Source organism: Hylobates moloch, unplaced genomic scaffold (genome assembly GCF_009828535.3).
Source record: "Hylobates moloch isolate HMO894 unplaced genomic scaffold, HMol_V3 SCAFFOLD_13, whole genome shotgun sequence".
NCBI classification, from domain to species: Eukaryota; Metazoa; Chordata; class Mammalia; order Primates; family Hylobatidae; genus Hylobates; species Hylobates moloch.
This window is the reverse complement of record NW_026652288.1, coordinates 64,609,140-64,635,812: the sequence shown is the minus strand read 5'-3', so window position 1 is coordinate 64,635,812 and position 26,673 is coordinate 64,609,140. Positions and strand designations below refer to the sequence as shown.

The 26,673-nt window shown below is 42.1% G+C and overlaps 1 protein-coding gene, 1 long non-coding RNA gene and 2 pseudogenes across 2 annotated transcripts in view; 2 read left to right on the top strand and 2 right to left on the bottom strand.

Moving 5' to 3' along the window:
* TM4SF4 (transmembrane 4 L six family member 4) overlaps positions 1–9,092 on the bottom strand; it is a 28,811-nt gene extending 19,719 nt beyond the window's left edge. Inside the window, exons 1-2 of the mRNA XM_032173819.2 lie at positions 8,738–9,092; positions 7,876–7,965 (exon numbers count right to left, since the gene is read on the bottom strand). Coding sequence (XP_032029710.1) covers positions 7,876–7,965; positions 8,738–8,911 — 264 coding nt within the window. The 5' untranslated portion in view covers positions 8,912–9,092. The remainder of the gene's footprint in view (positions 1–7,875; positions 7,966–8,737) is intronic.
* Positions 9,093–14,214: 5,122 nt separating this feature from the next.
* Positions 14,215–18,496, bottom strand: LOC131380978 (uncharacterized). The gene is made up of 2 exons (XR_009209338.1): positions 18,338–18,496; positions 14,215–14,487 (listed from the first exon to the last, which is right to left on the bottom strand). It is a non-coding gene; the product is annotated as an uncharacterized LOC131380978 (long non-coding RNA).
* Positions 18,497–18,521: 25 nt separating this feature from the next.
* LOC116480089 (WD repeat-containing protein 70-like) lies at positions 18,522–21,683 on the top strand (annotated as a pseudogene).
* Positions 19,656–20,103, top strand: LOC116480427 (peptidyl-prolyl cis-trans isomerase FKBP1A-like; annotated as a pseudogene).
* Positions 21,684–26,673: the final 4,990 nt, after the last annotated feature.

Below are 26,673 nucleotides of genomic sequence, written 5' to 3'. Positions count from 1 at the left end.
GCGACAGAGTGAGACTCTGTCTCAAAATAATAATAAATAAAAAAAGGGAGAAATGTCAGTTCACAATCAATATATTAAAATTATTTCATATTTTATATAACATGATTTAAAATATGTTTATGTCACTGAAAGTTTATATATTATTGTTGGTTAAAGAGTTTTTTTGAAGTTTCTTCATGGGAAAATAAGACATGGTTTTATGTTCAGATTTGCCTTATACTTGCAATTGAGTATACATTGTACTTGCAGTTTTCCATTCTTATTGGATTCTATAAGGGTTTTTTTTTTTTTTTTTTCTACCGAGAGTCCTTGTAAGAAAACACTTTGGAAAATGCTGCTACTTTTTTTTTTTTTTTTTTAGCTTATTTTAAATAGAGATAGAGTCTCACCGTGTTGCCCAGGCTGATCTCGAACTCCTGGTCTCAAGCCATCCTCCTTCCTTGGCCTCCCAAAGTACTGGGATTACTGAGCCATCATACCTGGCCTACAATTCTTACTGAGAGTTTATATGGCGGGTTTTCTGTTTCTTAGCCACCTCCATGCTCCAACCAAATTTCTGTTCAGTTAGATATAGCTAGTATAACTCTAGGACTAGAGCAAGCGAAATCTTACACTTGGGGCAGTTTCTTCTAATGCTACCTACCGCCCTTTCAGAGATAGGTTCTGAGTGGTCTGGAAACATTTGTTGACATATGGCAGATTGAGTAGTCTTCATGAAAGACTAGGTTGTCACAGAGAAAAACAGATTCTCTGAAGGAGGGGGGTCTCAGCACATTTTATGGATAAATCACAGGAAGCAAGATACATGCTGTGTCATGTTGCTTTAAGTTATTTCACATTGGGAAGTCTTAAAAATGACAAATTCTCTAGAATCAATTCTTAGAGATATGATCAGTCAAAAAGCCAGCATAGAATAATTTCAATTTATCATGGGTTTCATGACACAAAATGCTCAAGAAAGAAAGGCCAGGCTTGGTGGCTCATGCCTATAATCCCAGCACTTTGGGAGGCCAAAGCTGGCAGATCGCTTGAGCCCAGGAGTTTGAGACCGGCCTGGCCAAAATGGTGAAATTCCATCTCTACAAGAAATACAAAAATTAGTGAGGGATGGTGGTGTGTGCTTGTAGTCCTAGCTACTCGGGAGGCTGAGGTGGGAGGATCGCTTGAGCTCAGGAGGCAGAGGTTGCAGTGAGCTGAGATCGCACCACTGCACTTCAGCCTGGGCAACAGAGCCAGACTCTGTCTAGAAAAAAAGAAAAGCAAGGTTTTTGAGATCAAGTTGAGTACATTAGAGGGTAGACATTTCAAAATTGGTATTATTTACAGTAAATAGGCAAAAGTCCTGGGATATCTCTGGAAGGAGACAGTAATTGAGAACAGTGGGGACCTCTGAGGAGGGAAGTTGGCAGACTTTGGAATCAGATAAGGGAGTCTTCCTTTGCGGTTTTTGTGCTATGGGCATGCTCTACCTGGTCTGAGTGAATAAATGGTGAAGAAGGACACTACTGTGTTGTGGTCAAAGGTATGGATTACAGGCAGATGGATCTGGATCTGAGTTCTGGTTCCTCCCTGGTGATCTTGGGAAGTTAATCTTTTTTATTCCAGTTCTTCTGTAAAATAAGGCTCATTAATAAGTACCTGCCTTACAGATAATACGTAAGATAGCCTAATTAGTAAAGGTACACACCTCTGGAAAATCAGATCATCCCCAGGTTGGATAGGCTACTAGTAATCCCCAGTGCCTCACTGATAGGACACCTAGAATTATTTTTCCTGTTTCCAAGGTTTGGATAATTTCCCATGACATTAACAAGCACTTGATCAATGTCATTATTATATTATAGTATTTTTGTTATTATATCCTCACACACACTTACTTTCCACAAATACAGAGAGAATACTCTGGAGAAAAAAAATTCAACGGGCTAATTCCCTCATAGCTGCTCAGTGCACATATTCTGCTCACATTGTTAAAGAAATGTGTATAGCATACGCTGCAAATGTTTCCTTTGAAAGAGTAGATAAGAAGGCCTGCAATCATATGTCCTCTAACTCACCAACTGCCAGCTTGAAGACCTCCCTTTCTGTTGGGCTCTGGAGACAGACAGTTTCCATCAGATCCCAGCTCTGTCTCCACACATGGTGTGTCCTGGGGTCATGTAGGTGCTTATGTTGGCCAAAGCATATCCTTAGAGCAGGGACATTCCTCCTTAGTAAGGAGGAATAGAGATTACCTGAAGTGTTTTTTCTTCTTAAAAATTAATATCCTCTATTTTTTGCCTGGGCTGGGCTTGGGAAGGGAGTGGGGGAAGTGGCAGTCAGAAACTTAACTTGCAGGAGCCCCAGTTTCCTCATTTATAAAATGAGGAGTTTAATGCCGAATTCAGAGGGTTATTGTGAGGACTGAGTGTGATAAATATGGAAGCCCATTTTCTCCCCTAGGTGTTCACTTACTTCATCCATCCAACAAGTACTTATTGAGGATCTGTGTGTCCTCCATACCCTAGGCACTTAGTTCGTACTTCCCTCCTCTTCCCTTACAACAAATGCTTGCAAAATCTTCCCCTAGAACTTACAACATCCTTATGAGAGATAGTAACAGCCACGATCCATTTTGTAGCAGAGGGTTTTGAAGCATAGAAAATATTTACTGAAGATGCCGGAGTGGTGGCTCATGACTGTAATCCCAGCACTTTGGGAGGCCAAGGCAGTCAATCAAGAGGTCAGAAGTTTAAGATCAGCCTGGCCAACATGGTAAAACCCCGTCTCTACTAAAAATACAAAAAATTAGCTGGGAGTGGTGGCGGGCGCCTGTAATCCCAGCTACGCGGGTGGCTGAGACAGAAGAATCGCGTGAATCCAGGAGGCGGAGGTTGCAGCGAGCCGAGATTGCGCCAACCTCTTGCACACCAGCCTGGGCGACAGTGCAAGACTCTGTCTCAAAATATAAATAAATAAAAATAAAATAAAATATGTAGAAGTAGAATAAAAATAGGAGCTTAGGGAGAAAACATCTGGAAAAAAAAGAAATAAAAATCCATACGTTATTTTTTTTCTTTCAATATATTCCATTTCTCTAAAGGAATTGTCTTTCTTAAATCTTCCTCAAGCTGGCTGTCATTCCAAGGAATGAGGAGGTAGATTAGGGATGCTTTTGGCCTGCAGGACCTCTGCAAGAGGAAGTCCCCAGAAACGCTCACTCAGGAGGCGTCTCTAGGGGGCACTGATGAGCCAGGCACGGGAAGAAGTGCAGAGCACAGCACACAGACTAAGTTAGGACATGACCAAGACCTTTCTTCAAAACAGGGAGGCTGATCATCTGGCCTGCCTATGGGTGGGGTGGGCCTTGATCTATCTAATATGCTTTAAGGAAGGTGAAATGCCTGCCTACCCAACACTTATCCTCATCAATCTACCTTTGGTCTCATTATTAAAGACACTCCTTTGAGTCAAATCCAAGATTTACAAAAGGCTCTTAATAAAACACATACTTAACATAAACGAGTTGACAAAATTAATTTGCTGCCCCACTGGGCCCTGAAAGATCCATTTTTTAGAAGGATTAGAGGGCAGGAGATGCTGACCAGCCACCGACATGCTGCCAAGGAGCCACTGAGAATCTCGGGTTTGGGAGGAAGAAGCTGTGACCTGAAAACAAACCCAGGCCAGGGTTCTCACTATTTTTGCTCCAGGGCTCACTTTTCCCGGCTCTCCTTTAGCCTAATTTATTTGAAAGAGCGCAGGCCTTTGGAGCTGAGCTTCAGTCTTGCTCTGCCTCAGAGGAGAGCCATTTTCTCGGCTTTACCAAGAAACTATGAATCGGGTGATCCAAGATTCTTTCCAGCTTATTGTCTTGCTTTATCTCTGCAGCCACCACATCCTGCTTCTCCTATCTCCTACTTGGTTTTGCTACCCGAGGAAAGGAAAGAGAATGGTGCAGTTGGCCTCTGGGGAATGTTCCAGAAAGATATAATGCAGATGAGAGAAGAGAGAGAGGAGCCAGGAAAATAAATGACAGAGAGCAGACTGTAGAGAGGACAGAGGATTCAGCCTAGCAGCTGGTGGCCCAGTCTTTGTCTGCCTCACAGGCCTTTCCACCTGCAGGGCTTCCTATGCAGTGCTCACTATGCAATGCTCCCTATTGCAGTGCTCCACAGAAGCCCCGTGTCCCTGAAGGAGCTGGAGCCTGGAGGGGAATGTGTGAGCCTTTGGAAAATAATTCAGAACTTCAGCAGTATAGTTCTCTCCAAATTAGTCTGTATTTTTGCTTCTTATCTGACAAAATGCAAATACCTTATTTTAGAAAAATGATTAGCCAGGTAAGGTGGTGAGCACCTGTAGCACCAGCTACTCAGGAGGCTGAGTGGGGAGGACTGCTTGAGTTCAGGAGTTCCAGAAGTTTGGGACCAACCCGGCAACATAGTGAGACCCCCAACCACCTCAAAAAAAAAAAAAAAAAAAAAGAAATGATTATTGTTTGATGCTCCAAAGCCTTAGAACATAACATTAAGCAAACAAGAGTCTGAAGCAGGGGGCATGAGCTCAATGGTCTTAGGGGCAGGGAAGGGACCCTAACTGAGTAGAGCAGACAGGGTGGGCCCTGTGGGGCTCAGCCAGGCCCAGTGAAGGCTGCTGTTGTGCCAAAATGCAGGCTAGGGGTGCCAGATTAATTTTTTATTTCTTAGGAAAAAAAGTCAGATATCTAGATACTTTATGTTCTATCTCTGAATTTTTAAAAATTGGCAGCTGATTAAAAAACAAAACAATCGGCCAGGTGCGGTGGCTCACGCCTGTAATCCCAACACTTTGGGAGGTCGAGGCAGGCAGATCACCTGAGGTCAGGAGTTCGAGACCAGCCTGGCCAACATGGTGAAACCCTGTCTCTACTAAAAATACAAAAAAAAATTAGCCAAGCGTGGTGGCAAGCGCCTGTAATCCCAGCTACTCAAGAGGCTAAGGCAGGAGAATCACTTGTACCCAGAAGGCGGAGGTTGCAGTGAGCTGAGATTGCATCATCTCACTCCAGCCTGGGGGACAAGAGCGAGACTTCGTCTAGAAAAAACAAAACAAAACAAACCAAAACAAAAAAATCAAAGACAAGAAATCCTTCTGCTGGCTACCCAGCATGTGGTCAACCCTGGCCCAGGGCAGCCATGCTAGGTGCCTTGGTTTACAGTCTGGCACAGCTGGTCCTTTGATGGACGCTGCCTCATCATTTGGATGGTCAGTTGGTCATTTGGAGTAGTTATCCTCAATTCATGCCAAGGGCAGGTTCCACATGGAGGCTTAGACAGCCCCCACAGACAACTTGTATTGGGAAGACCAAATATTTCAGATCCTATTGACTCAAAACTTTTTTTAATGAAATGTGCTTATAAAAACAATTTTTTTCAGCCACGTGTAGTGGCTCATGCCTGTAATCCCAGCACTTTGGGAGGATGAAGTGGGTGGATCACCTGAGGTTGGGAGTTCGAGACCAGCCTGGCTAACATGGAGAAACAGCATCTCTACTAAAAATATAAAATTAGCCGGGCATGGTGGCACATGGCTGTAATCCCAGCTACTCGGGAGGCTGAGGCAGAAGAATCACTTGAACCCGGGAGGCAGAGGTTGCAGTAAGCCGAGATCTCGCCATTGCACTCCAGCCTGGGCAACAAGAGCTAAAATCCATCTCAAACAAACAACAACAACAAAAAGACAAACTTTTTTTTGCCTTCATCTTGGACTTTATTTACATCTAATTTTAAAAACCAAGTTTTGTGTAATACTTAGAATGCTATTTTGCTTCTCACTGTGGTTATATGTAAACCTAAAAACAAAAATAAAGCAAACAAAAGATCCCTTATTTTATATTAGCCAGTCTTCAGCCTTTTACTCAGCACCAGTTGTGAAATTTTAGATTTCTGAAATAAATGACTCTTCTTTCTTTTAATCCTATTTTCCTAATTGCTAATTAAAAAAAAGTCCTCATCTCCAACTTCTATCCCCCAAAAGCTCACAACATATAATGGGATTATAATTCAAGGGGAAAATAAGTTATAAATATCTTCTTTTCCTTTATAATTACATAAAATATCCTTTGTTATATAAAACATATATTACATGATTATATTAAATTGTGGGTTTTTAAAAAAAACTCTTTGTAAATGATGATTTTAAGTGTTAACATAACAATTATCAATACTTATTTGGGACTCATGATGTTATATTTTCTTTGACTGACCTTTGAACTCACATGGAAACTGTAGTGTATGCACATTGGACCAGCCTCAGCCTTTCACATGTGTTCAATATTTTTTGATTGAATAAATGAACAAATAATGCTAAGAAAGAGATGTTAAAAGGATCCTGTTTCAGAGTGGATAGATGTACCTTTCCCTTTAGGAAGTTAAAGTAAATGTGGTTAATCCATTATTGTAGTTCATGAATCTTTTAGGTGGACATGCGAACCATGGGAGATTACAGGAGAAACTGGCCTTCCTCATTTTTCAGACCAGTAATTCCAGTTCTACTATGCTTCATTTCTGTCTCATCAATGTATCTAACTCTTAATATTTTTTGTCAACTCTCATTTTATTCATTTATATCACTATATGAATGAAAAATTAGAATCATTGGCAGATAGAAACACAATATAGTTGCATTTTAGTTAAATAATGTTGCATTCATTCCTGGAGCCAAGACTTATCCTCTCTTTGTTAGAAAGGGAGATTATGAAGGGTAAAAAATAGTAAAGACGACTGGGCACGGTGCCTCACACCTGTAATCCCAGCACTTTGGGAGGCTCAGGTGGGTGGATTGCTTGAGTCCGGGAGTTTGAGACCAGCCTAGGAAACATGCCAAAACTCTCTCTCTACTAAAAATACAAAAAATCAGCTGGGTGGGGTGGCACACTTGTACTCCCAGCTATTTGGAAGGCTGAGGTGGGAGAATCACTTGAGCCCAGAAGGTCAAGTCTGCTGTGAGCCAAGATCTAGCTTGGGCAAACAGTGAGACCCTGTCTCAAAAAAGAAAGACTTATGTATATCAAAATAAGATCTTTTTCTTGATAGTATCAAAAGGATTGAAGGAGAATTGAATGGGAATGACATTCTATGTTGTTGAAAGATATAGCACATCCGTGTAGCACCAGAGCTTGTCCCATACTTGAGAAATTCTGGTCTAGTCCAGCTTCCTGCTTTATACGTGAGCAAAGGGAGGCAGAGCAGTACAATGACTTGCTCAATTGCAGAATGGGTCCTGTCCCCATGTCCCAGCATTCTTTCCACTGCAGCCTGGAACTTTGATGCCTAACGTCTCTAGTTCACCTACTAAAAGATTGATGGCCGCGTGAAGCAAGAGAGGAAACAGAAGTCCTGAGGCAGAGCCCGGTGGAAGCCGGAGGGGCTGGGCCTCAGAAATAGAGAACACGGAAGTGGTGTGTGTGAGGAACCTAGAAGCCTGCTGGGGAGGGGAGGATACCACCTTTGTCCTGTCCCAAGTCCCCTTTGCAGATGAGGCAATTCAGGGCCAGAAAAGGGAAATGGCTTGTCCAAGTTCTTATGGCCTCTCAGTGGCAGAGGAATGCTGCAGCTTCATCTCTGCCTTCCAGGCTTGCATTCTGTATATGGGACCTCTCTGAATCTCCAGTTCTGACATCCCTGTCGGTTTGTAAAATCTCATACAGTATTAATACCTATAAGTATGAGGGCTATGGTATTTTGGAAAATTATTATTATTTCACGCTGGCAGGAAAGATCACAGTTTTATCCCTCCACCAGCTGCTCCCAGAGTCCTGGCTGGAGCTGATAACTTGTCTCCATCCCCATGCTGCCCAGCACAAAAACACAGAGCACCCTGGAGTAATTCTAGTAGCTGCCCCCCATGGTAACTCACCGCAAATCGCTTCCCGCAGCCCTTGTTGCCGCAGCACCCACAGCAGTCATTGTTCTTCAGGCCCAAGAACACCAGCGCAGGGAAGATCATCTACCAGCAAGAGAGGCACCTCAGAGAGAGTCCAGGATTTGAAGGGAGGGCCTGAGCCTGCCTGACTCTATAAGGAGCCCCATCCACAGTGAGGGACTTGGAGATCCAAAGGGAATGGCAAAGTAACAGAGCATGGCTGAAGGGGTAATGGAGTGTTATGGAGTACTTAGATTCCATTTGGGCTGACTAACCAGCTTCAATGAGGCAAGATTTCAAAATCTGAGTTTCCATTTAGATGGTGTGTTAGAAAAAAGAATAGGAAACTTTTCCTCAATTGTCATGAAAAGTGAGTCTCTCTCCCTTTCACTCTCTCAAACGGAGGTTCCCAATTCTATTGGAAACCAGAGGTAAAGAAATCATTAGGTCTTAAGTGGAAGACGATCGCACTGACAACAGCTTCTCATGGTGGTTTTAAGTCAATTTACTTTTCTAGCGGGTTTGCATCGTGGGTTTGTTGTTGATATTGTTTTGGGCACTATCTCGTTGGAATCAAGAAATTATGTGACCTTCACTTCGGTTCATGGGACTCAAATGACCCATGAGAACTGTCAGCCCAAGCTTAGAGATTAATTACTTAGTAAATTTGGCTGACGTGTCCTTGTCAGATCCTAACAGAAAGGAGAAAAAAATTAAGGCATTGACCTCTCATCATGCAATGCTTGAGCTTCTGTTACCAACTAAATATCTCCCTGTTCAATAAGTACCTGATTTCAAAAGGATTGTGGGGAAGGGAAAATCTCCCTTAGGAGGACTTTAAGGCTTCCCTACTCACCAAGACACAGCTTCCTAATATTCCTCCGAAAAACCAGATCTCTTGGGAAAGGTGGTCGTTGTCATCTATCACTTTTCCTCCAGGAAAAAATAACAGGATGTTAGCCAGGAAGCCAAAAAAAGCAAGGGGAATGAGGGTCCCCCCCAGGCATCTGGCACAGCCCCCAGTGCACATTCTGGGGTGGTATGACACAGGTCAGCAATCAAAAGCTGCTCACTGCCTCCTTCACAAGGCCTCTTCAAGGGTTTTTGGCCAGAGAGTCCTTGTAATTGTCCCCAATTCAATCAGTATTTTGGGGCTGAGAACCAAATTTCTGTGAACTGTGTCCTTGGAGTTGCTTCAGCTTCTCAAAAATAGCAGAACCTCGATGGCGATGGACATTTATACATTCTCCCGACCTGAAGTGCTTTGTTTTTTGCACCCCCATAAATGAGATTAGGTTCAGAGCAATCATTCAATCGTTTTGCCATGGAGACCAATAACCTCTGTTAATAATCCACCAGCAGAGACAAGACACTCACATTGTTGCAATCGAAGACAGGGCTGGAACAAACAGCATTTAGAACCACTGCACCTTTAATCTGACAGTGCCCATGCCCAAATAAAGAAATATTTTCTCCAGACTCTTTATAAATCACTAATATAATTGAGTTACATCCTGGTTAAAATCATGTCTCCCAAGTACTTAATGGTGTACAGTGCGTGTCTTTGTCTTTTCCACTGAAAGCCTGGAATGCAGGGTTATCCAAAAGAGCTTCTGTTTTCCTCAATATCAGAATAATTTGATGGTCTAGTTGTGTATCATTGAGCTCAGACTTAATTTTTTAAGGCAAAAAGCAACTGTTCATTTTATTATCTGATTGCTGTGTTTCTCTACTTGTTACTCAATTAAGTAATTAAGTTCTATCTTTTCCCTACACGACGTGATGGAATTAGCAAAAACAATTTTCCTAATCAACTTTTTCAGCTATGTCTTCCATATAGGAATAAAGAAACCATCATTCACTAAGGCTAAGGGGAAAGGAAGGTCAGCATTGGTAGAGAGGGAGAGAAAAGGTCCCGATGAGTTGACTGGGGAGAAGACACAGTTGGAAGAGCAGTTAGAGAGTGTGGGAGGCAGTAAAACACACCCCTATTAGAAAGTTTGCCAACTGCCAGGGGCATGATTCATTCATTTGCTTTGTGTCACTTAAGAAGTTCTCTGCCACGCCTGGACCAAGCTCTACATTATGCGATGGCCCTGCCTGGTACTGGTGTTACATAACAGCTGAAGGATTAAGAGGTGGAACCGGAAGTCTTACTAGTTCTTCATTGAGAATCTAGAGGTTAAAATAGGTCGAATATTTTAGGGAGTCAAATTTTAGCTAAATAAAAAGCAAGTGACATTATTACCATGGTGAGACCTGTCCTACCGTGCAATAGGCTACCTGCTCACAAGGAAGCCATGGACTGGGCTCTGCCAAGGCTCAGAGGCGCTTGGAAAAGGAAGCTATGGGAAGGATTCCAGAAAAGTCAGACTGGAAAAATGTTGAGGCTCCTTCTAAAATTTCTATGAAATGAATACTGGTTGCTTTAGAAAGATACTTAGAAATCTCAGGGTCAGGATGAGAAAGAAAGCAGAAAAACAGCAAATGTTTATTGAGCCATGCATAATATTCCAAGCACAAATGAGCACCTTAAATGTTCTTCACCCTTCTATGAAGAAGGTATCATGCCCTCCTCACAAGTGGGGATGCTTCTGCTCAAAGTGATTTTTGCAAGGTCATCTCAGCATAAGAAGAAGAGCTAAGATTTTATTTTTTATTTATACATACTATTTTACACATTTATGGGGTAAGTGTGACATTTTGTTACATGTGTAGAATATGTAGTGATTAAGCCAGGGTATTTGGGGGTATCCATCATTGAATATTTATCATTTCTATGTGCTGGGAACAGTTTAAGTCCTCTCTTCTAGCTACTTTGAAATCTGTAATATATTATCACTAACCATGGACACTTTACTCTGATGTCAAACAACAGAGGTTATCCCTTTGGCTAACTGTATGTTCATACCCATTAGCCTACCTCCCTTCCTACTCTGTGTTGCCAAAACCCAGGCTATGTTCTCTCTCATAGATTTTCCTTTTTGAAAACAAACAAACAAACAACAAAACATCATCTTTTAAATATAAACAATAGAATGACACTGTGTGCAAGGTATATGCACACAGTGGGAGACACTTTCTTCTGAACACAACAACAAACTGTGATTTTATTCCTTATTACAAAATAATGTGACTTTTCTTGGTAGAAAAATTAGATATACAGACGAGCAAAAGGAAGAAAAAGAAAACCAGTTGTGTTTCCACCAGAAGCAAACAAGGGCTGTCATCACTGTGCTGACAGCTGTTTTCCAACACTCCAGGCAGGTGCAAATGAGCTTTATTTATAACCCACTGGCTTCTGACAGGGAGTCTTGAGCATATGAACTTTAAAGAAGGCAACAGTCCTGGGGGTGAGTGGATTGGGTTAATCAAATGCATATGCCACTTAGAGCTAGGCAGCTTCTCTCTGGGGACTGGGCAGCTTTTTCCTTTCTCCCTGGAGTACACCAATTGCTTCTAGGAGTTACCATCATGGCATTTGACCAACACTAGCCCTGATGTCCTAGATTTTTCAGACATGCAACTGGAATTACCCATGTATACTGTCTGAATGAATAGATGAAAGTAAGAAATATTGTGGACCCCTCTTCAGTTTTCTTTCAGGCCTGAGGTAACTTATTTCCTGGGTAGAGGAAGAGAAACACTGAAAAACAGTCACTTTCCTGGAATGCCCTGACCACTTCAGACTTCAAACATTTGGATAGTGACTAACTCATTAATTGTTCAACTATTAATTGTGCCTTCAGACCTCCAGGCAAGAAGTAGAATATCTAATCTGGAGAGAGGGAATTGTGGGGGGACGGGAACCTTGGTGAAATTCACCCTCCGGAAGTGTAGTGGGGAGGTCACCAACAGACTGCTATAGGTGCAAGGGAAAATTGTGTGAGATTCTGAGAATCATTTTTGTGATACTCCCACTTGATAGTTTATTGTTTATTCTGTTCCTCTGGGTGTTTAGCAGTGAAACCTTTAAACCAAAAAGGCTAACTCCCTTGTTTTCAGAGACAGCAAGAAGGAAGTGGCTGAGGACACTAAGTCCCATTCTGTCACTAGCCTTGTATGGAGACTTCAGAAGTGAGAGCAGACGGTAGCCCTAGAAGGGACAGAAAGACAGGAGGGATCCTTGGGAGAAGAAAAGGAGAAGAATGTGAATATGGGCACTATCTCCATGGACCTCACCAGATGGGAGGTTTGATCACATGGGACTAAGCAGCAGGAAGTCTAGGGGTTCTTTCCAGTGATGCAGGAAGTCAATTCCTCAGCTAACAAGCACAGGAGCAGAAGACATTCACCCTGAAATGGGTGAAGAGCTGTCATTTCAGTGCAAACAATAAGTGTGTTGTTACACGCATGATATGTCCACCAATGTACCAAATACTGTCCTTGTGAATAAAATAAATCTAAGACTTGCTTTCTGCCCTCAATGATATTACAACCTTCTACTTGTGACAAGAGACAAGAGAACCCATACACAGAAGTTAAATGAGTAACTGCCCCTTAGCAGAAGAACAAGACATGGCTTCTTCCACTTGCCTTAAGGCACAGCATTCTCATCTATTCATACAGAATATTAGGAAGAAGACGGGGGTCTCCACAAATTTGCATTGAAATAAAATTCAAGTCCTCATCTTTGCTTACCTGGATGATGAAAATAGATTGCTAAAAGTGATTTCCCAGAGGAAGAAAAAATAATAGAAAATATTAGTGGGCATTACATGTAATAAGAGCCATTTTATGAAATTTTGCTTGTGTGTGCATAGATGTTAGGTAATAATGCAACATGTTTTGCTTACTATAGGTCTTCAATCAAAAAAAATCAAACCAGGTAGTGAGAGTTAGTGATCTTTATAAAGTGAGAACTAGTGATCTCTATAAATGCTAAACTGATACTACATTTTTGCCAAAAGCCCTCAGGAGGCTTCCATGGCCCTCAGATCTTAAACTTAGTCCTCCCTGATTTGTCTTCCAGCCAGATCAGTCCTCCTGTCTTCCTGCTTCCTGCTCTGCCCCCTTCTCCTGCTTTCCTGCTACACCTCTCCAGGACTCAGTTCAGTGGTCACTTTTTCTGAGAAGTCTTGTTTTATAAGAAAACTGTTTTACCGTCAAGATATGTTTGGGAAATCTGAATAACACAGAGCAAAATAGGGCTCCGAATAGCAGAACTTTTTAGGGCCTTTAATTTGCAAGTGCATATGTAATTATTGGGGAGCTGAGAAATACAGTACCCAGCGTTTTCCAAGCTTCAATGCCTGCAGAACCCATCTTTAGTATCCTGTAGCTGGCAGGACCAGGATTCTCCAGAACATCCTTTGGAAAACTTGGAGCTTACTCATTTCCCAAGTGCTTGTGATGGAATCTGTGTTGGCAGAGAGAAAGTAAGTGGTGATTTGAAGCAAGGAAGTATAACAAGAGCAAAGATGGAAGACGGGATGAAGCATGATTTGGGGAGATTGTGAGGTGCCAAGGTGGTGAGCTGGGAGCAGGGTTGAGAGCCAACTTGGCCTCCACGTACAAAGGAATGTGAAATATCTTGCCTAAGGGAAGATAGTCACTATTCTCTAAGAGCTCTGATGTTTCATGACCAACTCCTCCATGCCTGGGCCACTTCAACATGAGTGTTTCCTAAAGTGCCAGGGTCCTGGGAGAGGCTGGACTACTAAAGGGCCACATGGTCTGTAGAACTAGAAGAAACAGAGCTCCCTCTCAGATGTCTCTATCTCACTATCTAGAGTTGTCATTGAGCTCTGTAGAAGCAAGTAATTACATGACATTATTGTCCCTATTTTAGAGATGAGGAAACAAAAACAAGTGGTAAGCACTGTTCTGGTTATCTTTTTTTTTTGGAACTGGGTATCACTCTGTCACCCAGACTGGAGTGCGGTGGCACAATCACAGCTCACCAAAGCCTTGACTGCCTGAGCTTAAGCAATCCTCCTGCCTTATCCTCCTGAGGGACCACAGGCACACGCCACCATGCCAGGCTAATTTTTTTTTTTTTTTTTTTGAGACAGAGTCTCACTCTGTTGCCCAGGCTGGAGTGCAGTGGCACGATCTCAGCTCACTGCAGCCTCTGCTTCCCAGGTTCAATCAATTTTCCTGCCTCAGCCTCCCAAGTAGCTGAGAAGACAGGCACATGCCACCACACCCAGCTAATTTTTGTATTTCTGGTAGAGACAGGGTTTCACCATTTTGGCCAGGCTGGTCTCAAACTCCTGGGCTCAAGCAGTCCTCCTGCCTCTGCCTCTCAAATTGTTGGGATACAGGTGTGAGCCACCACATCAGGCCACTGGTTTTCTTTTGATGTATAATAAGCCAGCTCAAAACTGTGTATTTAAAACAATAATCATTTTACTTTATCTCAGGATTTTGTGGGTCAGGAAGATGGGTAGAGACAAACTGGATGATTATTCTGCTCCAAGTAGTATTTATTGGGGTTATTTGCTGTTGTTCAGTTGTGGCCACATTGGTGTGCAGAGTCCAAGGTTGTTTCACTTATATGTCAAGGTGCCTTGATGGGAACAGCTATAACACTGGGCTCGTATAAAGCTGGGACCCTCTTTTTCTTCCTTTAGTCTCAGGGATCTCCATGTGGTTTCTGCAACACTGTAGTTAGAATTCAAAAATGGAAAAATTTGATTATTTTTGGTTGTTTGATGGGTAAATGGGAGTTCATTATACAATTCTTTTACATGGTAACATAAGGCTCTGAGAGATAAGTAGAAGCTGCCACTGTCTTAAGGCCTGGGCCAGAAAATGGGACAGGGTCACTTTGGCCATATTTTATTGGTCAATATAGTCAGAATGATCTCAAATTCAAGGGGAGGGAACATAGACCTCACCTCTTTATGAAAGAAATGTCAGAGAATTTCTGGCCATCTTTAATTCACCACAGAGATAAAGGTAGATTTAAACCAAAGGAGTCTGATTATACAGACCATCCTCTTAATCACCACAATATCCTGCTTCAGAAACCAAAGACTGGTACCTATTGTTTGCTCAACACAGAGAGAACAGCCTGCATGCATTTAGGTTCAAATCAAGGGCCTTTCTCAGCTACATGGTAAATTATCTGGATAATTCCCACAATTGTGTATGGGTAGACACAGCCTGAGTTAGGATTTGCACTTGAGGAGCTAGCAGGCACCATCTACACCTTAAAAGTATCTCCAGTTGTTTTCAAAATTAGAATGAGCAAATGCAAATCTGTTCCTGCCTCATGACTCAAAGGGGTGCTAGATAGTCCCCTCTAACGCAGGTCTCAGTACAAAAGGGCACAGCTGTGACCTCTCAGAGAGGCGTGAGCTCTGGCTGGTAAATCTGTCCCAGATGACCTGCCCAAATATTGATTTGTTTTAGCATTCTTTGATATCGTCATGGTTATAGGTGAAAAGTTAACTTTCAACAGGAACTCACCCCTCACCCGCTCTCCGTAAGGTAAAACATCACTGACTGTGGTTCCTCATCTTCTTTTTAAAATTAAACATGGGTTCAAAAATAAACCAAGTTTAAAAATTCATGTTATGGCTTTAAAATGCAGAGAAATTTTAACACTGCATTTGTTTTTAATTTCTATAAATCTAACTTTATATAATTGCGTATTACTCTTTTCATCTGTACTTTTGCACAAGTGTTTCCCCATTTGTTTTTAAAAATTATTTTTCCAAATAATTTTTGCTTATAAAAATTTACACACATATTGGGAAACGATAACAACACCAAGAAAGCAGCACAATTTGGAAAGAAAATAACATCAAAAGCAACTGTCTTAAAATTTCATGTCGGTGAACTTTTGTGGGGGTCAATTTTAGCTTTTGTATATTTATTCTTTTAGCATATTTTTTGAGCACTGATGTATCAGGTACTGGAGACATGTTAAATGGATAGAGCTTATAAGAAAAGGAAGATAGATATTAATAATGCTAATAACAGAAAACAGAGCAATTGTATGAAGTTGGTTCTATTTTAATCTGAATTTTACTAATAAGGAAACTGCATCCCAGAGAGGTTAAGTAACTTTCCCAAGATCTCATCACTAGTAACAGGAGATAGGATTTGATCTCAAGCAATCTAGTTTAAAAAAGTCTGTGCTCTTAACCTCTATGCATGTTGCCTTTCATTAATCAATCCATCTCAAAAACATATAATAACAAACTATGATTTGTTCCATGGACTAGAGAAAGCTATGAAAGCATATAGGGTAACAGGAGGATTCCAGTGAGGATAGCGAAGGCTCCCCGGTATAGGCTCCTTTGAAACTATTCATTGCCAAGAATAGAATTTTGATAATATTATATTATGTAGTAATATTTATTGTAAGCTTGTTACATGCTAGATATAACTTTAATGCTTTTCAGTATTAACTCACAATGTCCCTCTGAGGTGGGTAATAGTAACCCAGTAACCTCCCACTTTGCTATATGGAAGGAAGTTGAGGCTCAGGGGGTAAGGAGTTTGCTCAAAACCACACAGCTAGAAAGCAAGTCAGCACTTGAACCCAAGCCCACACTCTTTAGACTGAGTGCGTGTCTTATGAAAGAAAAGAGCAATGCCAACGAGTTGGAAGGATCATGTGGTCCCACTGCTCAAAGATGCTCTCACTGACTCTAACTATGGATTTCTAGTTGCCAAAGGACTGAGCAAAGAGAGCAAAAATTATGGATAAGACCAAATTCTAAGGCAGTAAAAACATTAAAACTAAGTTTTACAAGGAAGTAACTCGGTGTAGTAATTGGTATGATGTGTGCCTGTTCTAAGTGCACCTGAGCTACCCGGCCACTGACAGTGGTGGAGAGTCCAGAAGCAAGGTCGAATGATAAACTCCCTTGCTTAAAATTGAATAATCAGCTCCAATTCACAGAATGTCAAAGTTAGATAAATCTTTTCCCTTTTATAGGTTTTCAAGACTGAACTGCAATTGCAAAAATAATTCCTCCTTGCAATAACTACTGTGATTAAACCTAAAGGGTAGAGAAATGCATCCAGGTCTTTGGTGGTCTTCACAGTGTGAGGCACAATGTAGAGGCCCAATTTATTTTTAAATTGACATTAGCTTTTCTGTGATTACCCATATGTATATCAAAGCTTCTAGCAAAGTTACAGACCAAGGCTTCTCAAATTTTAATGTGCATGTAAATCATCTACAATCTTGTTAAAATACAGATTCTGATTTAGAAAGTCTGAGACAGGGCCTTAGATCTTGAATTTCTAACAAGCTTCAGGTGATTCTGGCAGTCGGAGGGCCATACATTGAGGTTGGACACATTTATTACTCTGCTTACTTTGGGGCAAATGGATGCCCTTCCTTAGACTTCCCACTGGAGCAGCTCATTGTGGGGTGTTTCAAGCAGTTGCTACTTGCTCTAACCAACTTTTTTTCTTGGGACAAGTCACTTGCTAGCTTAGGGATTTCAGAAGGCTCTAGGGTTGGAAGAGACCCCACATCACTCTAGCTTGCTGTTTTCTGCAGGCTTTATGGTGGTGGTTCTCAAAGTATGAACCAGTTAAAAATTTGGGCTGCCTTTCTCTAGATGGGCCTGCTTCTCAACAGTCATCTTCCCCTCTTACTCATTCCCTACTGCATTCCACAACTGTTATTCCAACCCTTTTCCACATTCCTCAAACCCTCCCTCCTCCCTCGCCCCAATTCCTTTGAGAGTTATAACCTCTCCTCCCACTTGCAGAAATGAAGGCCCAAGTTCCTTCATCCATCTTCCCTTCAGCCCTATAATATTTTTATATGAACACTTTCCTCTTTCATCAACATTTTATTCTTATCTTCATCCATTTTTATTATCTTTCCCCTGTCAGCAGATTACTTCCCTCACTGGTGCTTTTGTTTCCATCTCTAAACCTTCCCTGAGACTGTACCACCAATTATCATTATTCTGTCTTAAAGATTTAGTATCCTTTCTTACCTATCTCTTCATTCTCTTCACACATTCTCAGTTCTCACTTTGCCTTTCCTAAATTTTTATTAAAGAAGTTAGAAAATACCTACTAGGTATAGAGAATTGTATAATGAACTCCCATTTACCCGTCAAACAACCAGAAATAATCAAATTTTTCCATTTTTGAATTCTGTCTTGGAAACATCTTCCCTTGACCTTGCTCCTTTCTCCTCATGACCAAGCCTCTCTCTCCAGTTCCCAGCCCCCTCTGATTTGTTAACCTCTTGCCATCTGGTTCCTGTCCCGGTCTCACTATGGCAAGTTCATCAGTGCCATTACCCGTTACTGAACCCCGTGGCCATGTCTCAGGCTTCCTTCTCCTTTGACCTCCTTGCAGCGTTCCACTATTTCTGAGGCTCTTCCCACTGAGCAGCTGGCTATCTGCGGAAGGACTTTGGAAGCCAGCACTCTGAAACTTGTTCCCTCTCCTCCTCCCTTCTTCTCGGGACTTTCAGGGCTGTATCTGTTTTTCAAACTTATCACCATGTCAGAACCTCTAATCTTACCTCTGGGCCAGAAATGGAGATGGGACACTCCTTAAAAACGGTGACAGTATCTTCTAGAAAGGTAAAGTCCTTAACTGTACCTAGCAGGGTGCCTCCACTTAATCAAGGCACCATAAAATATACGCTGATAATAGTGATAATGACGATAATCACTGCCACCCACATACAACTATTAAACCAGACTATGGAAAATACAAGACAGGGGAGCGAGCTGGAAGTCGCCCTGCCTGCCCACTTCCACACTGCACGGGCGGACCCTCAAGCACTGGAAGAGAAGTTCCGGGGCTGGGCTGGCCTGGCTGTAGGCGCAGGAATGGAGACGCGGACCCGGGACGGGTCCTCACTCTGGCCCCAGGCTGTCCTCTTCCTGGGATGCCGCAGGGCGGGGTCCTGACCCACAGCCTCCTTCTCACTCGGGCAGTCTCAGAGCCCGCGACTTCGAAAGTGAGGAGCTGCTGGCGCCGCCTGCTCCAGGCCATGATCTGGTGATTTTGAAGAGAGGCCCGAATTACCAACATGAAAACCCCTGCTTCCTTTTCCTGAGGTGTAACCCTGATGGAGGTGAAGAAATCGCTTCTATTGGCATTTTAAGTTCAGCAAGAAATACGGAAGTGTACTCAGGAGAGGAGTACTGTGGAACAAGCTGGGGCAAGAATGTTTATACTATCCTGGATTACAGGACTGTGAGGACGTGGGAAATTGAAAATCCAAAGAAGCAAAAAAGTGTGTTTAAACCACGGACAATGCGGGGCAAAAAACAGTCATTCCCACAACGTGCACATACAGTAGAGATGGAAATCTCATAGCAGCTGCCTGCCAGAATGGAAGCATGCAGATCTGGGACCGATATCTGACGGTTCATCCTAAGTTCAACTATAAACAGCCTCATTACTTGGGCACAAACAATTCTTGGCGTGACTTTTTCCTATGATGGTAATGTCCTTGCCTCTCATGGAGGTGATGATTCATTAAAATTATGGGACATCCGACAATTTAATAAGCCACTTTTTTCAGCCTCGGGTCTTCCCACCGTGTTCCCAATGACTGACTGCTGTTTCAGTCCGGATGATAGGCTCATGGTCACTGTTCAAAGAGGTACATCTGTTCAAAGAGGATGTGGCAGCGGCAAACTTGTTTGCCTTGAGCGTAGGACTTTCCAAAGGATGTATGAAACAGACATCACGGACGCTGCCTGCGGCATCGAAGGCTGAACCAGATCATGTTTGGAACTGGAAATGATTGCCTAAAGTCTATTACAACCCCAACAAGAGTCAGAGGGGAGCAAAATTATATGTGGTTAAAACCCGGCAAAAGGGGAATAGGCAGAGCCATGGAACGGCTGCCAGGTCGCTGTGAGTCCACGCCGCCCGTCGCGCTGCCTGCCCAGCGTCCGCAGCCGCCATGGGAGTGCAGGTGGAAACCATCTCCCCAGCAGACGCGCACACCCTCCTGAAGCGCGGCCAGACCTGCGTGATGCACTACACCGGGATGCTTGAAGATGGAAAGAAATTTTGTTCCTCCCGGGACAGAAAAAGCCCTTTAAGCTTATGCTAGGCAAGCAGGAGGTGATCCCAGGCTGGGAAGAAGGGGTTGTCCACATGAGTGCGGGTCAGACAGCCAAACTGACTATATCTCCAGATTATGCCTACGGTGCCACTGGGCACCCAGGCATCATCCCGCCACACGCCACTCTCGTATTCCATGTGGAGCTTCTAAAACTGGAAAGACGGGAATGGCCTCCTCCTGTCATTCCAGTTTTAGAATGATCCAAGATCCAGATCCCTGTTCTTGGATCTGCCAAGGAGGGATCTGGTGCCTCCAGACGCGTGCACATGAATCCATATGGAGCTTTTCCTGATGTTCCACTCCACTCTGTATAGACATCTGCCCTGACTGAATGTGTTCTGTCACTCAGCTTTGCTTCCAACACCTCCATCTCCTCTTCCTCTTTCTCCGCGTATGTGTATTTACCTAAACTGTATGCCATAAACCTCAAGTTATTCATTTTATTTTGTTTTCATTTTTGGGGTGAAGATTCAGTTTCAGTCTTTTGGATCTAGGTTTCCAATAAGTATATGGTCAAGTATTAACAGCACAAGTGATAGGTTAACTTTAGAATAGGAATTGGTGTGGGGCAGGGGTGGGGGTTGCAAGAATATTTTATTTTCATTTTTTTGGATGAAATTTTAATCTATTATATATTAAAAATTCTTGCTGCTGCCCTGCAAAGCCATAGCAGATTTGAGGCACTGTTGAGGGCTGAATTATTCTCCAAGTTGAGAGATGTCCTTAGGTTAAATTAAAAGCCCTACCTCAAACTGAGGTGAGGATGGGGAGAGCCTTTGCTTCCACTAGTCTCACCCCACCCTCCCCTTAAACCCTCTGCCTTTGAAAGCAGATCATGTTCACTGCCATGCTGAACACTACAGGTATCTGTCCCTGGGCCGGTGGGGACCTCTGAAGTCTTTGTGGCCAGGCTTATTTATTTATGTTTTTCCATCCTGTGGTTTTTTCTAGTGGACTTTCAGGAATTTTGTAATCTCATAACTTTCCAAGCTCCACCACTTCCTAAAATTTAAAAACTTTAATTGACAGTTTAAATTGAAGGTGCTGTTTGTAGACTTAACACCCAATGAAAGCCCAGGCATCATGACAAAGCCTTGAATGTTCTCTTAAGAAAATAATGCTGGTCATCACAGCTTCCGCATCTCCTGTTTTTTGATGCTTGGCTCCCTCTGCTGATCTGAGTTTCCTAGCTTTTCCTCCTTCAGGCCCTTCTCACCCCCTTTGCTGTCCCGTGTAGTGATTTGGTGAGAGAAATCATTGCTGCCTCACCCCCGCCCCCCAGCACCATATATGAGTTTCAAGTTTTGTTATTGCAATAAAAGTGCTTTATGCTGGCTTTTCTAACAAACAAACAAAGAACCAGTGGAAGGCAAAACAAGCTGAGACACTAACCCAGGACTACATCATCGCCCCTCATGTCTTGCTTATGTTCCCTGAGCCCCGCCAACGGAGTGCAAGGAAACAGTTCGAGAAGGACAGACTGGATCCCCTGAAGTCGCATAAACCTGAACTTCCTGTAGCAGACCCAGGTTGTGGTGGCAGAGTTGGGACCCACAAGGGCACTGTTTCTTCCTATATTGTGAAGAACATTGCTTTGGACAAGAATGATGACAGTAATCCTTGGGAAGCCATTTTGCATCATGACAAAGCAGCAGAGGAAAACCCATATTGGGCTTCTCCAACATGTTCCAAAACTCAGCCCAGAATCATGTTTGGCCAAGTTGAATCTGATCATGAGGAAGCAAAGAATGAGCTAGAATGGAAAAAATGTAAAATTTGAAGAATCTCATTTGAGAGCTGTTTGTATGAGTGGGAGAGAAATGTGACAGGTTTTGGATTTTCTTTTTAATGCTCATGAAATTAAAAATTCATTTTTATAAAAAAAGAAAAAATACAAGACAGGATTATTTATCTACTTCTTGAACCTTTAGTTTTGGTCCCTTTTGGATTAACCATCTGTCTAATTACCTAAGCTGCTGAGGCTAAAATGTACATGCTCTTGTGATTCTTATGTATTAATAATTTTGAATGCATTTTAAAATTCAACTTAACACTTAAAATATCATCACTTGTTGACAATTGAATTGAGAGCTACTGAAGTGCACAAATGCAACTGGCAAGGTGGGGTGAGTTGGGGGAGGAAGGGCTTGGAGAGAGGACTAAGAAGGAGAGAAGTGATTCTATTTGGTTCAAGTATAATATTTCTCTCCACCACCATCACAAAAACATAAACACCTGAAAAATACTGTCATACAGAACACTTTCTGACAGTCTGGACAATTATGTTTCAGACAGGGATGTGACACACAAGAAGCTTCAGCCATGTTCCTCTGCTACATGCACGTGCTGGCTGGGAGGCCCCAAATTAGTACAATCTCATCCACCACCATCCGTGGGGTCTCCCTCTGCCCAGACCCAAGACACCTCTAGTATTCATTCACTGTGAAGTCAATGGTACCTTCAAGTGCTGCCTGCCAGCCCCATGGTTTATTCACCGTTCTCTGCAGGCAAAGAAGAGAAACAAAAAGATCTCCAAAGCTCCCTGGTTGAAGGGATTTGTTTTCTGCTTTGTTCTTGTGAAGATGCCCGGGCATCATCCCACATAAAGCTACCTTCTCAGAGTCAGTGATGTACGTGTGCCTTTGAGGCCAACTTGCCTTCAATCTTTTTGAGAAAACTTGTTTGGATATAATGGAAAGGGTCCCTGGGTATAAGTTCTGGCTCTACTTCTTAGTAACTGTGGCCCTTGAGAAGTTACTTAATCTCTCAGAGTCTCAGTCACTTCACCTATGAAGCAGAGTAATTGGTTATCCAGGGTTAGCTGATTATTAATCAGTTTATAGCATTGATTACATATACTACCATGCACAAAACTTTATTTATTTTGTAAAATGAAGTCCAGGTATTTGGCATCATATACTAAACACTGACTTTGTTTTTTAACAGAAAATTTTATCAGACATTTTGAATAGTCCAGGCAAAACTATAGTGTGTTCAGCTGAGATCCTACATCACATCCTCACAACATCTCATGAGTGTGTATGCATATGACTACCTTTCAGTACTCACTGTGTGTTCATATCATCATCTTACTCGATCCTGCCAGTGAGGTGGGTAGGCCAGCCAGGAAGGGATTATTATAGCCAGTATTTTTTATGAATGAGGAAACTGAGGCCAGAGAGGTCTAGAGAGTAGCCAAAGTTCACACAACCAGCAAGTGGAAGAGACAGAATTAGAGTAAACATCCTCTGACTTCTGGGCTAGGACTCTAGCTGCTGCCATGCAGGGAAAAACAGAATGTCCATACCAGAAAGCTTGGCAGCCACGTAACCCCAACTACCAGCTGTAACCATATATGGCCAAGTCTCCTGCTCACTCAGCTTCCTTCTTCACCACCCGCTCAGATAAAAGTAACCTGAAGAAATACATATAAGAGATTTAATTATTACATTATTATTAATAATAAATGGTCATTTTGTTGACAGAATATTGTCTAATATTAGGATTGGAGATTTTGCATTTTCTTCTGTGTTGGTTAGTGATTGTTGTGTAACAAACCAGCCCAAAGCTCAAGAGCTGAAAGCAACATTGGCAAGGCCAGAAATGACCTTGCAGTCTCAGGCACACAGCTGTCCAAAAGCTGAGGCCCAAGCAGAAAAGCAGATTGTGGCCAACTGCTGCTAGAATGGAACTTCCTTTCTGCCTGTGGCTCACACATTCTCTCTGATTCCGCAGCTCATTCATAAGAATTTCTTCACTTTGAGCTGCCAAATGGCCGCAGAGAACTATTTTAAAATGTGAAGAATACTCTGAGAAAAATCATGTTTTTACTTTTTACTGTTTCTTTACTATGAAGCTGGTTATCATGCCTCTTAAAATTTCTCCTGTTTTCTAAAACTGTTGTCCATTTGCAATTACACCATTAAATGAAAACTCTTTCTCCTTACATTTCTATGTAGGAGCAAATGTGACATTGTGGTGCATCAAGTTAAAACACTTTTTCTTTCTTCATTTCTTCCAGTAAGGAAAAGCAGATGAAATGATATGTCTGGGGATTTGCGACACTAGTGTGGGTGGGTGCGGAGACACAGCAACAATTGGCCAAGGAAGCTGGTGATGGCTACGGTGAAGGAGATAGATGGATTCATAACACAGCTAAGACTATTTTACTCCCTAGAATTAGAGACTGACAAGAGCTAGAAAGTTATCTAGCCCAAACTTGTTATATTGTAGATAAGATAGTGGGGGCCTGGTGAGATAGTGCCCAAGGCTACGCAAATGTGGGTCTTGAACTCCAGCCCTTCCCACATCCACGCCAGTGTTGCACAGGGTCACTTTATACTGTATTCCTTAATCTTTCCTGACTCATATGTCATAATTTTACTGTCATCAAAAGTTTGAAAACGGTTTTTAAGCAACTATGTTGACTTGGATCTCAATAAGAATGCATAGAGAAGAATATTTCATTTATTTAGGTCATAATATAGTTTTGTAAGCAAAAAGTACAAAATGCACAACAGATATGTGCTTTATATATAATGTAAACATTCAGTATATATATTTAAAATGTAATTACTTGGAACTTCCTCAAATTAATTCTCCCTTTGTACACACACACACACACACACACACACACATACACACACTGTTCAGGTTCTTGATTCTAAACTCGAACAGCATATATTTTTCTTTTTTCTGGCACTTATTACCTCCTACTTTGTATTTAATTTACTTGTATGTCTGATATTGTATCAATATCAGACATATTGATATGACATGTCAATTTTTGTACTTTTAGTAGAAATGGGGTTTACCCATGTTGGCCAGGCTGGTCTCAAACTCCTGACCTCAGGTAATCCACCCGCCTCGGCCTCCCAAATTGCTGGGATTACAGGCGTGAGCCACCGCACCCAGCCTGGACCCACACTCTTTTAAAAAATTGTAGCAAAATATCTATTACATAAAATTTACCATTATAATCATTTTAAAGTATACAATTCAGTGGCATTAAGTGGCTTCCTTGTACAACTATCAGCAGTACTCATCTCTAAAACTTTTTCATCTTTCCAAGCTGAAATTCTATACCCATTAAACACCAGCTCCCCATTCTAGCCTCCTCCCAGTCCCTAGTAACCACTATTTTACTTTCTCTGTCTGTGAATTTGACTATTCTAGGTACCTCAGGTAAATAGAAGCATACAATATTTGTCCTTTTGCGACAGATTTATTTCACTTATCATAATGTTTCAAGGTTTATCCATGTTATAGCATGTGTCAGAATTTTATTCCTTTTAAAAAGACTCCTGCTATTTTTTCAGCAGCTAAAACAACTAAGCTTGCAAAAATGATTAGTTAAAATTGAATTGCTCTCCTCAGGTGATTTGGCAATGGGCAGTCCAGGGTATTGGGTCCACAGTCTGTCACTGTGCTCACCCTGGCAGGGATGGGCAATATCCTGATGCTACTCAACTCTCACCGAGCTGTCGTGTCTAGTCAGGTTTCCTCAGTGATATGGCTTGGCTTTGTGTCTCCACCCAAATCTCATCTCGAATTGTAATCCCCACGTGTAGAGGAAGGGAAGTGATTGGATCATGGGGGCAATTTCCCCCGTGTTATTCTCGTGACAGTAAGTAAGTTCTCACGAGATCTCACAGTTTTATAAGGGGATCTTTCCCCTTCATTTTCTCTTCTCTCTTTCTTGCTGCCTTGTGAAGAAGGTACTTGCTTCTCCTTTGCCTTCTGCCATGATTGTAAGTTTTCTGAGGCTTCCCCAGTCATGTGGACCTGTGAGTCAATTAAACTTCTTTCCTTTATAAATTACCCAGCCTTGGGTATGTCTTTATAGCAGTGTGAAAATGGACTAATACACCTGCCATGGCTCCCCTAGCCTCCAGAGTAGTAATGCCCTTTCCTTTGTTAATCTCAATTACCAACACCCCCCTTCCTTTGTTAATTTACATTACCAATCCTACCACAATCCCACCTGCCCACACACCAGGCTGTCCATCCTGAAGTATTCAACTTGGTCCTGCTACTGCGTTCTTCTTTGATCTCTAACCTGTTATTGATAAATAAACTTCTTGGTCTCTTCTGCTCTTGGTATTCAATGCCAAGTTTAAGTCTACTTTTGATGGTGAGTTTAAAAACTTCATTCAGAAAATCATTTACTCTGTCAGGGTAAATTTAGATCCTTTCTTCTTTCTGACAAATGAAAGAACTAGAAAGTAATAAAGAATAATGTTGACAGTAATAAGGGTAGAAATGGGGAGTCAGCAAAGAAAGACTTAGGTTTAATATATATTCCAAATATCATCCTTTCACGGTCATGTCTTTTTTCTTTTCTTTCTTTCTTTTTTTTTTTTTTTGAGACAAAGTCTCCCTCTGTAACCCAGGCTGGAGTGCAGTGGCATGATCTTGGCTCAGTGCAGCCTCCACCTCCCAGGTTCAAGCGATTCTCCTGTCTCAGCCTCCTGAGTACGTGGAATTACAGGTGCACACCACCACACCTGGCTAACTTTTGTATTTTTGGTAGAGATCAGGTTTCTCCATGTTGGCCAGGCTGGTCTTGAACTCCTGGGCTCAAGCCATCCACCCACCTCCGCCTCCCAAAGTGCTGGGATTACAAGAGTGAGCCAATGTCCCTGTCCCTTTCATAGTCATTTCTGAAAGCTAAGCTTTTGAGAAGGGAGAAGAGAGGTCATTCTTCTTGGCAAGTATTGGAATTCAGTTATTCTGTCTAATAATTAAAGTCTGAATCTGGTTTAAAATCC